Here is a 13,315-nt window from a genome sequence, read left to right on the forward strand (position 1 = left end):
TGAGGCAGGCAGAGAGAGAGGAGGAAGCAGGCTCCCTGCTGAGCAGAGAGCCCAATGCGGGACTCGATCCCAGGACCTGAGCCGAAGGCAGCGGCTTAACCCACTGAGCCACCCAGGCGCCCCTTTAGCATCTTTTTAAAAGATTTTATTTATTTATTTGACAGAGAGAGATCACAAGTAGGCAGAGGCAGACAGAGAGAGAGAGGAGGAAGCAAGCTCCCCGCTGAGCAGAGAGCCTGATGCGGGGCTGGATCCCAGGACCCTGAGACTATGACCTGAGCCGAAGGCAGAGGTTTAGCCCATTGAGCCACCCAGGTGCCCTGTCTTTTAGCATTTTTATACTATAAATCAGCTGGAGAGAAATTATCTCAGCTTTTGTTCATGGTTATTTCACTCTTGGTCTCATTTTTAAGGACCTTTTCGTGGATATAAAACAATGAGTTTCTCTACCCCTCACTCCTGAATCAATCAGTCTGTCTATCTTTATTTATTTATTTTTATTTATTTATTTATTTATTTATTTATTTATTTATTTGAAGATTTCATTCAGGAGAGAGAAAGTGAATGAGCATAGGAGGGGGCAGAAGGAGAGGGAGAAGCAGACTCCCCACTAATCAGGGATCCCGATGTGGGGCTTGATCCCAGGACTCTGAACCAAAGGCAGACCCTTAACCATCTGACCCACCCAGAAGACCTCCCAAGTCTTTTAAAGACATTCTTCCCTTGTCTTCTGGCCTCCATTATTGCTGGTAAAGGCATCCATCATTTGTATCATTTTTCCCCTAAATGTAATCTGTCTCTCTTACTTTGCTTTTAAGATGTTTTTATTTATCTTTGGGTTTTGTTTTGTTTTATTTTAAAGATTTTATTTACTTAGGAGCACCTGGGTGACTCAGTGGGTTAAGCCTCTGCCTTCGGCTCAGGTCATGGTCTCAGGGTTCTGGGATTGAGTCCTCCATGGGGCTCCCTGCTCAGCGGGGAGCCTGCTTCCTCCTCTCTCTCTGCCTGCCTCTCTGACTACTTGTGATCTCTCTCTCCTTGTCAAATAAATAATTAATATCTTTTTTTAAAAAGAGACGGGGAGAGGGAACACAAGCAGGGGGAGTGCATTTCCAGAACTTTTTCATCATCCCAAACAGAAATTCCGTATCCATTAAACACTAACTTTCTATTTCCGTCTATTCCCAGCCCTGGGAACCTCTAAACTACTTTCTGTCTCTGAATTTGGCTATTCTAGATGTCTCATATATGTTTGTAATTGTGTAATATTAGACCTTTTGTGTCTCGCTTATTTTACTTGGCATAATGTTTTCAAGGTTTATCCATGTCATAGCATGTATCAGAATTTCATTCTTTTTATGGATGAATAATATTCCATTGTATGGATATACCACAGTTTGTTCATCTGTATGTTGATGGACACGTGAGTTTTTACCTTTTGGCTATTGTGTATAATGCTGCTGTGAACACTAGTGTACATACATCTGTCTAAGTCTCTGTTTTTCATTCTTTTGGTTGTATACCTAGAAGTAGAATTACTGAATCAAATAATTCTGTGTTTACTTTTTGAGAAGCCACCAAATCATTTGGTTCTTTTTTGCTTTTGGTTCTATTTCTCTGCCAAGATTCCCTGTCTGGTAACTAATTTTGTTCATTCTTCATTTAAGTACACACACTTTATTTTATTTTATTTTTTTATAAAGATTTTATTTATTTATTTGACAGAGAGAGATCACAAGTAGATGGAAAGGCAGGCAGAGAGAGAGAGAGGGAAGCAGGCTCCCTGCTGAGCAGAGAGCCCGATGCGGGAGTCGATCCCAGGACCCTGAGATCATGACCTGAGCTGAAGGCAGCAGCTTAACCCACTGAGCCACCCAGGCGCCCAAGTACACACACTTTAATAACTCTTTCTAAGTGTTTGCTGATTCCAACATTTGGGTGATTGTTTTTGTAGACAGCTGTTTTTCCTTTAAAGGGTTTTGCCTTTTATTCTGGTAGACAGTAATTGCTCTTTATTCTTGTGCTTCCTGTTGATCCTATCAAGTGTGGTTCTGTTCATTCTTTGTGTGGGTTGTGTGTGTGTGTGTGTGTCTGTGTTTTAAGATATTTTTAAAGTAATCTCTACACCAAGTGCAGTGCTTCAGCTTACAACCCTGATATCAAGGGTTGCACGCTGTACCATGTGCCCCATGTGTGAGTCTTTTTGATTTTTGTCTTCAGAGTTAGGGCATGGCGCTTATTCCTAAGGCCATCCTTTCTGAATTCTGGCGTTCCCAGAAAAGTCTCTTCATTCAGACTGGGCCAGAACTCCCATCTCCCAGCCCTTTCCAGCTTCTGGTTATCTCCATCCAGCAGTCAGCCCTGAAGAGGCCACTCTGCTAGGTCTCACAGAGCCTGCTTGTATAGCCTTACTTGTGGACTGGGCAGACTCACAGAGAAAGTGAGGTACACACTTGCAGTGTGCAGGGTGTGTGTGAGCGTGCCTCTGAGGTCTCTACAGGTTCTAGAAAGCCATAGATGCATACATTCCTTCCCCTGCAGTCTTGAACTCTATTCTCTGCCCCAACTGAGTGAGACTGGCCTGTTCTGCTTGAACTCAGTGGCCCTGCCCCTGGTGTTCAGAACGTGCCCTCAAGGCAGAAAGCCTGGGCGGCCACAGGGCTCACCTTACTTGCTTCTCAACTCTAAGGATCACAGTCTATGTTGCCTCTTGTCCAGGGCCTGAAAACAGTTGCCTCGTGTATTTTGTCCCGTGCTTTTGCCAACGCATGGCTCCTAGTGGCTGTTGACCAGTGCTGCGTTTGTGGGCCTTCGCATCATTGTGCTGAGTGGGGAGGCCGAGGCAGAGGTGACAGAGCAGTGGTTCTCAAACCTGTCTCCCTGTCTACCTCACATGGAACACTTCTTTTAAATATTCTTTCCTGTGGCCCACTTCAGACTTGCTTGGTCAGCCCTGGAGACCTGGCCTCTGTTTTTAACCACTTCCCCTAAGTATTTGTGTAACAGCAACCAGGCCAGTCAGCCCGGACTAGAAAGGATTTCAGTACTGACCATTGAGCACTGTTGGTATTTCAGTGTGGAACTGAACTAATGAAGAGCCAGCGTCTCAAAGTCAGTCTTATTCATACTGTGCAAATGCTTGGCTGACACCGGAAACAACTTGGAGAGGACTGGGTCGTTCATGGGGCTTTTTGGCCACTGCTGTCTGCTTTCCTTCTCTTTCTCTTTCCTTCCTCTCCCATCTCAACTTATTCACCTTTTAATAGCCTAAGGGAAAAAAACCCCAATTATTTGGAACTTCTCATTCTTTTTCATAGTGATTTTGTTTTATCTTCAGTGCTTTGTTTCCCATTATTGTTATTATTTATCTTTTTAGGGAGACATTGGAGAAGCAAGTATTTGCTATTTGGTGGCAGAAGATGTTTCAGCATCGAGAAAACCGCTTGGCGGAGAGGATAGTAAGTGGCCGTCCCTGAGGAGGTGCCTGGAACGGGCAGGACTTGCTTCAGACTTTGCGCTCACTGTCTCCTCTGCTCGGGACGTCACCCAGACCCACATTGCGGGGCATCCTGCCTGTGACCAGGACTCACAAGGCAGGGCAGGGCAGGGCCTGGGACATCTGTTGCTCTTGTCAGTGGAGTTTACATATGACTTCTGGGCCAAGGCAGCTCGTTAATGCCCATCTCTTTGGCCTTGGTCAGTAATTGTGGCCTATAGACTCTTCCTGGCTTCTATGCCCCCAGCTGCTGGACCGACTCTGTTCTCTCCCTGCCATCCTGCCCCAGGCCATCCTTCACTCAGAGCGGCAGCTCCTGCAGAGGTCCTGGTCCACGTGGCACCAGCGGGCAGCAGCACAGCACCGGGAGCGGCAGCGGACAGCAGCGGCCTCGGCCCACCGCCGCCACCACCAACTCAGGAGGGCTTTCTGCATCTGGAGAGACAGTGCCCGAGGGCTCAGAACAGAGTGAGGGGCCGCTTCTGTCCCTGATGCTCTTCCCCTCTCAGGCCAGCTTCAACCATAGTGGTAGACTCTCAGCTCTGAGTGCCTGTTGGAGGGTTGTGTTAGTCTAGATCCTGGTTTTAAGTTCCAGAAATTTTGCCTGATATAGTCTATACAGAACCAGGGCTGTAGTGGGAGGATCCTGGGGTATTTCATGGAGCTCCCAGCCTCAGGAACTCGACTAGGGACAGACATGCTCCATGGATCTGAGGTCCTATCCACTGGATGCATCTCACTCACTGGGTGGGGTCCAGTGTGACCACGTCCAGAAAATAGACTGATGAGCCCGTTTCAGGATAGCTGAGCACAGGACCAGCAGCTGTGGCCTAGGGGCAGGTGGTGGCAGTTTTTACCACACCATATGGTTGGAGACAGGGTGGGGCAGACAGCCCACATGGACACAGCAGACACTGTCCTGCTTTTTTTTTTTTTTTTTAAAGATTTTATTTATTTATTTGACAGAGAGAAATTACAAGTAAGCAGAGAGGCAGGCAGAGAGAGGAGGAAGCAGGCTCCCTGCCGAGCAGAGAGCCCGATGCGGGACTCGATCCCAGGACCCTGAGATCATGACCTGAGCCGAAGGCAGCGGCTTAACCCACTGAGCCACCCAGGCGCCCCACTGTCCTGCTTTTAATGCTGTTCTGCATCCACTTTGTGCTGTGAGGATCTCCCCACTCAGATTCTGGCCACATTTAATCTCCTAAGTCGCCAGCACATGAGTGTACTTCAGTGTACTTGAACCCTGTCAGGTTGGCTCCGAGAATTTGAGTAGATGCTCACTTTCCTGAGGGGAGAGCCCAAATCTTGGCAGCTCTTCAGAGGTCTTTTTTTTTTTTTTTTAATATTTTATTTATTTATTTATTTGAGAGCATGAGTAAGAGAGCATGCTCACAAACAGGGGCAAAGAGAGAGGGAGAATCAGGCTCCTTGCTGAGTAGGGAGCCCAACCCAGGGCTTAATCCCAGGACCCTGCGATCATGACCTTTAGCCAAAGGCAGACACTTAACTGAATGAGCCATCCAGGTACCCCCAGAGAAGGTCTTGATTCCTCCCTCCCCACTAATTTAAGAACCACTAGACAGTGGCCCTGGACTGTGAGGGGTGTGGGTGGAAAAAGCCCTGGCCAGGTCCAGGCTGCAGTGCTGACTCCAGCCATCCCCACAGGAAGACGGGCCTAGTGCTGGCTGCAGAGTTCCACTCCGCACGGCTCCTGCACCGGGCCTGGAACAGGTGGAAGGAGGTGAGGCTTTGGCACAGATGCCACCACGTGTGGTTGTGGACAGGTGGAGCTGGGTGTCAGCGTGACTCGGAACGGGCATGTGGGCTTGTCTTCCACCCCTCGGCAGCCACCTGCCTCTGAGCACGGGAGACAGGCTAGGCAGCAGAGGGGCAAGCACTAACCTGGTTTCCTGAGGTGACTGGCTCAAACTCCCATGTTCTTCGGTTCTGGTCTGAACTCACTGAACCTAAAATTCTTGGTCTAACCATTTGTAGGCATCCTACTCAGGGTAAAAAGTGTGTCAGCTGCCAAATGGCTTGAGCCTGAGTCAGGCTCTTGCCCCATCTGATCACCACAAAGCCCCTGAGAGATACCTAGTCATAGATGAGGCCTTGGCAGGGTGGGTGGGGCAGGTGAGAACCCCACGGGTGAAGATGGCAGCATGGCTGAGCCCCTCCTGGCCCCCACTCTGTCCGCAGGGCCTGGCTCTGCGCATTGCCGAGCGGTGGAAGCTGACGCGCGCCCGCCTGCACCACCGGTGCACCTTGCTGCGGGGGGCGCTGTGCTCCTGGGTGGTAGGGGCTTCTGCTGGTCACCCCTTGCCTCGGGTGGGATGGGGGTGGGGTGGGGATCTTGTGTCCCTCCCTCGGTCTCCCTGCCCCTCCCAGAGGAGTCCCATAAGCCTCCGAGTGCCCACGACGGTGGGTCTCTCAGCCACGGGGCTGAGCTCTGGCTTCCTTGCTTGGCAAAGTAAAAATGAGTGCCCTCTGGGGGGCCAGCCTCCACATCAAAGTGACCCCTTGTCCAGGAGGCCAGTGGCCTGACTTGCTAGGTGAGGACTTCGTAAGACCATCTTCTCTGTTATCCAGGTGCTCTACTGGCGTGGGACTCGGAGCTCTAGGCCAGTGCCCACTTCCAGCATCGCACCCCCTGGGAGGAGGGCCCCGGTTGAGGGAGGGATAAAGGAGGGAACTGGGCCCTGCGCCCGCCATTCCTCTCGGTCTCCCACAGACTTATCAGAGCCAGGTTCGGAGCATCCTCCAGGAGGTGGCAACCAGGGAGAGGCAGCACAAGGGGCGGCTACTGCGGTGAGTCTCCCCGGCATCTCCCAGAGGGCCTCAGGATCAGGGCGCCCGCTCCAGCCCCAGGCAGGGCCAGGCTGGTGTGGAGGGAGGGCAGCCCGGCTCCTTGCACTGCTCACAGCATTGCTGGGCTTTGCCACAGCAAGCACTCCATTCATTGGGTCACCCCGTGTCTGGAAGCTGCTGTGTGCAGACTGGGGCCTTGAGGAGGCAGCTGTCAACCTGGGCATCTGTGAGAGCCCCCCCTTGTCTTGCTCCTGTCAACACTCTTCCCTCCTCTACAAGATTCTGTGTCTCCCCCTCCAGAGCTGCAGGGACCCCCCCCCCCCTGTGCCTCAGCCTCCACTCAGTTGCCTCCCTGCTTGGCTCTCCAGGCCTTCCACGGATTCCAGAGGCATCTCTCACAGCCTTGGAGGTCACTCGCTCTCTCTGTTCCAGCGCCTGCTAAACCAACCTCTCACACTCTCCTTCCTGGCAGGCCTCCCTCATTCCACTCTTTTCCTTCCTCCGTATTTGTTCAGCACATGGTATTCCAGGCCGCCTGTGGGAGGTGGGCCTTGTGGACTTACCACTTCTACCCTCCTTCAGGGAGGTCCCCATCCAGCCCCTCAGGCAGAGGGAGTGAGAAAGATGGAGTCGCTGAGCGAACTCTGCAGCAAGTGCGGGGCAGGGGCCGACGGCCCTCCGCCACCTCCCGTCTATGTGCCTTACTGTGGTGTGACTCACCTGTACTGTCACTGCCTGGTCACCACTGTGTGTCACGTACATGCACGAGGACATAGTATTTGGTCTTGTTCACCGTGGTGCCCCTGGGGCTCCCCCAGTGCCTGGCACAGAGCAGAGGCTCACCAGCCCTGTGTCGAGTGTGTCACCATAAATATGGCTGTTGGTGAGACTGATATTCTTAGGTACAAGGAGTCTGTCCTCAATTGAGGAGTGGGCAGAAGAAGCGGGAATGACTCACAGGAACCTCCCCCATCTCATACGCACTGCTGACACCCTCATCTCCCCGGCCTGTGTTCCTGCAGGAGTGTGTTCCGTCGCTGGAGAGAGAACACCCTGGCCCGTGTGCACGAAGCCCAGCAAAGCTCCCGAGCACGCGCTCACTACCAGCGAACCTTGTGTTCCAAGGTGAGGCCTGGGGAGACCAGCTGGTTGCCCAGGAGGGTTTGGGACCTCGCTCCTGCGAGGGGGTCACCCCGAAGCTAGGCACTGAACAAGGAACCCAGGACATGGGCTCACTCATCCTCCTCCATGCAGGTTTTTTTTTTTTTTTTTTTTTTGCTGGATTATGAACCAATATCTGTTAAAACAAAAATACAGTGAGCACACTGGTTTTTATCAGAACCAGTACTTCCGGGCGCCTGGGTGGCTCAGTGGGTTAAGCCGCTGCCTTCGGCTCAGGTCATGATCTCAGGGTCCTGGGATCGAGTCCCGCATCGGGCTCTCTGCTCAGCAGGGGGCCAGCTTCCCTTCCTCTCTCTCTGCCTGCCTCTCCATCTACTTGTGATTTCTCTCTGTCAAATAAATAAATAAAATCTTTAAAAAAAGAAGGAAAAAAAAAAAAAGAACCAGTACTCCCTACACATGTGGAATTTTCCACTGGGACAAGCCATGTCAGTGTGGCCCTCCTTCTCTTCATCTGTCAGAGGATGTTCATTGTGGCTGATTTTGTGGCTGCAGAGGATTTCTCAAAAGTGTAGAGCACCCCGGGAATGTGAGATTGTTGGTCATCGTCTGTGGGAAGTGGCCCCAAAATGCCACCTGGTGGGGCCTGTCCTATGTGCTGCAAGAGGAAGGGCGTGCCAGCTCACGACCCTGTGAGGAAGGCGTATTATGCAACGGGGTAGTTCAGAAATGAAGGGACAGCAGTGGTCCCGGCACTGGGGGCTGTTTTAGAGAGGATTTTTGCCAGGAACTCTGAACAGCAGTGGTTCTCCCACTGGAAGGCCGGGGAAGACTGGTCCTGACAACTTGGAAGCCTCCAGAGGGTGAAGAACTGTGACAAAGTCAAGGCCTAGTCTGCTGTCAGACTTGCTTGGCTTCCGGCTGGGAAGGGAGGCCTTTTTTGCGAGAATGGGATTTGTGCCTAAGGAGCTGGGGAGCGGGCAACCCTGGCTGCTTGACTTCTTTGTAAAGTGCTCTGCTAGTGTGATTTCATGGATTGCATGAAGATGCACGCATCTGATGTACAGCTTCGTTCAACACCTAATAATGGAACAAATGCCCATGGGACGCCTTGACTTCTTGATGGCGTGCTCAGAAGTTGAACTCCTATAGAACAGTTCATTGCCTGGGATACTTTGCTTCCTGTGGGGACTGGGGGCTTTGGTCCATGGCCTGGGGTCTGTGCTGCTGGCCGGTGTTTTCCGGAACGTGTGTGGGTGCCATGTCCCTGCTCAGCCCCACAGCGCTGGGCGTCCCGGGAAGTCAGGCTCTGCTCTTCATCTGTCCCTTAGGTCCTGGTGCAGTGGCGGGAGGCTGCATCCGTGCAGATATACTACCGACAGCAGGAGGACTGTGCCATTAAGGAGGCCCAGAAGGTGCTGGATAGGGGTGAGTGGAGTTCCTGGCAGCTGGGGAGGGGACTCTGAAGGACATAGAACTGTCTCGTGTTCCATCTCTTCCCCCTCAGTCTTTGTATTCTTCTACCCTGAGTTTTCTGTTGCTGAGATAACAGTAATGCGGACTGGGAGGTTTCCACCAGCAGAAGATTGTTCTCTTGGCCTTCTGGAGGCCATGTCTGAAACTGGGGTGTTAGCGGGGCCAGATTCCTGTGAAGGCTGGAGGGGAGAATCCTTCCTTGCCTCTTTCAGCCTCTGACAGCCCCAGCAGTCCTTGGTGTTTACTGGCTCACAGACCCATCCCTCCAGCCTCGGCCTCTGCGGGCACAGGGCTATCTGCCCTACTACCACGTCTCTCAGAAGGACGCCAGTCCTCCTGGGTTAAGGGCCTGCCCTGCTCCAGGGTGGCGTCAGCTGACTACACTGACCGTCTTGCCAAGTCACAGCAGTTCGGAGGTTCAGGATGAGGCTCCGGGTTTGGGAGGAGGGGTAACCATTCAACCCAGCGTGTCACAGCGTTCTCTTCCCAGCCAGTTGCCAACCAGTTGATGTTCAGGTGTAAGACCGAGGCTTAGTATCTGATCCTCATGAAGGAATCAAGGGGAGGGAGTTTGCTTCCTTGTGTCGCTGGGTCCTTGTGTGTTCAGGGAGTAGTGGCCTTGGGCAGCCTGACTCCCTGCTGTACAGAGAGCCTGGGGAAGACCGTCAGATAGGAGCACAGGTGAGATGCAGGGAAACTGAGGCCCATGGCCCTGCAGTAGGGACATGAGCAGTGGTTAGAATAAATGACAATACAACCGGAAATGAAAACAAATTTTTTAAATCGGACTGGAGGGAAGACAGGTCAAGTTGTTGGTTTGCTCCAGGACAAAAACTGATAAACTGGTTTGGTTCTGACTGCACTATTTATGTGGCTAAACACACATCTCTGCTTTCCTTTGGACAGAACCCTGGGGGTCAAACATCCCGCACCTACTCCACGCTAGTGTGCTTCTCTGTGTCCTTAAGCTGCCCCCCCACCCCAGAAACCAGTGCTGTTTCCAGGTGTCTCCCAAGAAAGAAGTTGAGGGGTTTGGCCCATTCTGGGGCCTCTGTTTGGGCAGAGTTTTGGCATCAGCACTGCAGAGGCCTTGCCAGTGGGGGTCAGGTGGCCATAGCAGGTGTTAGAGGGGACAGGCACAGGCTGCACCCTGGACTGCAGGACCGAGGGGCAAGCAGCTTTCCATGGAAGGTGTTGGGTGGCACACGGTGGGCCCTGGGATTGCTGTGTCCTTTACAGGTGGTACAAGGATTTGGGAGACCACAAGACAAGACACTGTGTTCTCGGCACATAGCAGATGTGCACTCAGTGCCTGCGGAACCATTTCTGGGCTTAGTTAAGGCCTCGAGTCTCAGGCACACCTTGGCAGCCCGAGGGCGGGGCTGAGTGCTGGAGGAGGAGGAGTTCAGGGTAATGTGTCCTAAGACACATTCAACAGAGTGTCTGATACGGGAAGGGTCAGGTGCTGGCTGTGTGGCCCCATTAAGGCCTCTCTGAGCCTCAGTTTCCCCATCTGCAAAATGGAATAATAGTAGCTGCCTTGTGGGGTTGTCGTAAGGACCCAGTGAGAGGTACACCCTGGAAGCAGTATGCAGGAAGTATCAGCACTTGGTCCTAAGGCTTTGCCTCCAGGCCTACAAACCTGCCTTCCCTGCCCCCTCCAGCAGTTCCCAGAGGACACCCCCATCTTGGCATCAGTGCCTTAGTATCTGTTGTCTATAAAAGAAACTTGTCTCAGGGCTTAAGAAAAGGGAAAAACCTAAAAGAAAAAAAAAAATAGAAGAAGAAGAGGAAAGTGCTTGCTCCCCCTTGAGAATCTGGTGGCACAGAAACAAAATGCATGCAGTAGCCTCCGCCTGCTTGCAGCACCCAGAATAGCAGACGCTGTGCCTCCTCCAAGGCCTGGTTGGAGCAGCTTAGACTCTCTGAGCCTGGGTTTCCTCCCAGGCCAAATAGGGCCATGGCCCCCCATTCCTTCAGACACAGAGTCTTGTCCTCCAGGTGTCCAGTGGCCTTCCATGGGCTGCTTCATGGGGGTACTACAGACACGTGGTCACTGTCGACAGGCGGGTGGTTCTGGCTGACTCTTTGGGGGCACAATAGTAAACGGCACACCAGGTTCTGGTCCCCAGGGTGCTCATGGCCACTGAAGGTGGCCACAGCTGTCAACACACAGCGGCCACCGTCCCCATGTGGCGGTTTCACCGAGTGGGGGCTGACACCCCAGCTCTACCCCGACACAACCTTTTCAGCTCTCTGAACCTTGCAGATTCGTTTGTAGAAACCTCCAAAAAAGTAAACACTGACTTGGATCTGCCTTAGGTTGTCTCAGGACGTGGTTTCGGCGCTGGCGGGACCGAGGCCAGAGGGCGGCCCAGCAGAGAGCCCAGCTCCGGAGGGCGGCTGCACACCATGGCTGGCGGCTGCTGCTGCAAGCTCTGGCCCAGTGGAAGGCGCACCATCTGGGCTGCATCAGGAAGCGGGTGAGGCAAGCGGCGGCTCCCGGGCCAGGAGACCACCACCTGGGGAAGAGGAGGGCTCTGTGGCAGAACCCACGACCGCCAGGATGGGTGCTGGGTGGTTGCCGCCCTGCAGGCACAAGGCTGCAGGGACCTTTCTGGGAAGGCTGAGGGAAGCCAGCCTCTGGGTCGGGTCTCCCCCAGGCACCAGATGGCCCAAGAGGGAAACCTAGCTCATCCTGAAGGGTGGGGTGTCAGAGCTCGATGCTCCTGCCTGGTACAGGAAGCCTTAGCTTCATCCAGGACTCTTCTTGGAGATGGGAGGACAGTTCTCTTGGGCCGAGGGCCTTTCACCACAAGGCTGTGCCCAGATGACTGGGATGCAGGGCCCTGACTGCTTTTAGCTGCTCTCTCTCCAGCTCCTGCAAAGGCAGGGTGCCCAGCTCCTGGCCCAGACCCGCAGCCGGGCCTGCTTCCGCCAGTGGAAACAACAGGTGGGAGCCAAGGAGAAGCCCCTTCCCCCTCCCACTGCCTCCTGAACCCACATTTATTATTTTTATTTATTTAATCTCTATACCCAACATGGGGCTCAAACTCACAACCCCAAGATCAAGAGTCACATACTCCATGGCACCCCCACATTTAAAATTTTTAAATTCCACCCTTGTCGGAGGGCTCCCCCAACCCTGGTCATTTCCCGGCACTGCCCAGTTCCTTCCATCTGTGACCTATACAAGCCCATCACTTCAGGGCCCTGTTTCTACAGTGTCACATTAGGGTATTATCCAAAAATTAATATGAATGCATTTTAAGTCTTCACCAAGGACGTGCTAAAACACCAGGCAGGGTTGCATCGTGCCCAGCAGACCTTCCTGTGCCCAGCACTCTGCCCCACTCACTCCCTTCCCCCAGAGCTCTGCCTTTGTTCTTCCCAGAGGATCACTCCTTGGTCCACCAACTCAGGGCCAGGCAGCACTGGGCCCTTCCCAGTGGAGGGAGGGCAGCCTTACTAGAAAAGGGTCTCAGAGTGACCAGGTCCTTTTGGTCAGAGTGGCCTCCCTGACTTCCATAATCTTTTTCTGGCACATAGCTGGCGAACAGGAGGCGGGAACAGCAGGGCACAGCCCGGGCCCTGTGGTTCTGGTCCTTCTCACTACAGGCAAAGGTAATAGGGGCTCCACACCCAGCTGTCCCTGTACGCCTCGGGGGAGGCCAGGGTGGGTCATGGGCACAGCCCTGCGGGGAGCCTTAAGCAGGGAGAACTGGGCCTCCTCTCCTCTCTCTGGAGGTGTGGGCCTCGTGGCTGGGCTTTGTGCTGGAGAGGAGAAGAAAGAAGGCGCGTCAGGAGCAGGCCGTACAGGCCTACCAGCAGCAGCTCCTCCGGGAGGGTGCCACACGCCTTTTACGGTTCGCGGGTGGCATGAAGGCCCTCCGGCAGCAGCTGCATGCCCAGCAGCAGGTGCAGGTGAGGGTCCCCTGCCTTCTCACGGGGAGCAGGTCAGACACAGCACGACTTGACCAGATGCCCGTTGCAGGCGGCTCACAGTCTCCACCGTGCGGTCCATCGCTGTGCCATGCTCTGGAAACAGAAGGTTCTGGGCCAGGACAGGGAGACTCATCCTACCACATCCACCATGCCCAGGAGGAGAGTGACATTTGACAGTCCCCTTTCCAGCTATGTTGCAGCTGGGGCTGGGGATGCTGCTCCGGAGACCAAGAAGCCACCAGTTCCTCATGGGCCCTGGGGGGCTCGGGGCAGCCTGTCCCTGGCTGCTGGGGACCCCCACCTCCTAGAGCTGTGAGTAGCCCATCCCTCGCCTCTTCCTCCTTGCTTTTTGCCTGGAGCAGAAATTTGCACTACACAAGGAGGGAGGTCCCAACTGAACCGTGTGGACCCCTTTCTCTAGCAGGATCCTGTCCCTCCCATTCCATCAGCCCCAAATAAAGGGAC

General features: G+C 53.5%; 1 protein-coding gene across 13 annotated transcripts in view; it reads left to right on the top strand.

Moving 5' to 3' along the window:
* The window catches only part of SFI1 (SFI1 centrin binding protein), a 101,857-nt gene that overhangs the window by 84,699 nt on the left and 3,843 nt on the right, over nucleotides 1–13,315 (top strand). For 9 of the 13 annotated variants that reach the window (XM_059408870.1, XM_059408869.1, XM_059408872.1 and 6 more), the window contains 12 exons: nucleotides 3,377–3,458; nucleotides 3,786–3,964; nucleotides 5,165–5,240; nucleotides 5,699–5,794; nucleotides 6,231–6,307; nucleotides 7,330–7,432; nucleotides 8,761–8,857; nucleotides 11,228–11,388; nucleotides 11,784–11,858; nucleotides 12,455–12,529; nucleotides 12,653–12,829; nucleotides 12,900–13,162. In XM_059408870.1, coding sequence (XP_059264853.1) covers nucleotides 3,377–3,458; nucleotides 3,786–3,964; nucleotides 5,165–5,240; nucleotides 5,699–5,794; nucleotides 6,231–6,307; nucleotides 7,330–7,432; nucleotides 8,761–8,857; nucleotides 11,228–11,388; nucleotides 11,784–11,858; nucleotides 12,455–12,529; nucleotides 12,653–12,829; nucleotides 12,900–13,162 — 1,461 coding nt within the window. The remainder of the gene's footprint in view (nucleotides 1–3,376; nucleotides 3,459–3,785; nucleotides 3,965–5,164; nucleotides 5,241–5,698; nucleotides 5,795–6,230; nucleotides 6,308–7,329; nucleotides 7,433–8,760; nucleotides 8,858–11,227; nucleotides 11,389–11,783; nucleotides 11,859–12,454; nucleotides 12,530–12,652; nucleotides 12,830–12,899; nucleotides 13,163–13,315) is intronic. The other 4 variants (XM_059408880.1, XM_059408878.1, XM_059408879.1 and 1 more) reach the window with 4 other exon arrangements.

Source organism: Mustela nigripes, chromosome 8 (assembly GCF_022355385.1).
Source record: "Mustela nigripes isolate SB6536 chromosome 8, MUSNIG.SB6536, whole genome shotgun sequence".
Taxonomy (NCBI): Eukaryota; Metazoa; Chordata; class Mammalia; order Carnivora; family Mustelidae; genus Mustela; species Mustela nigripes.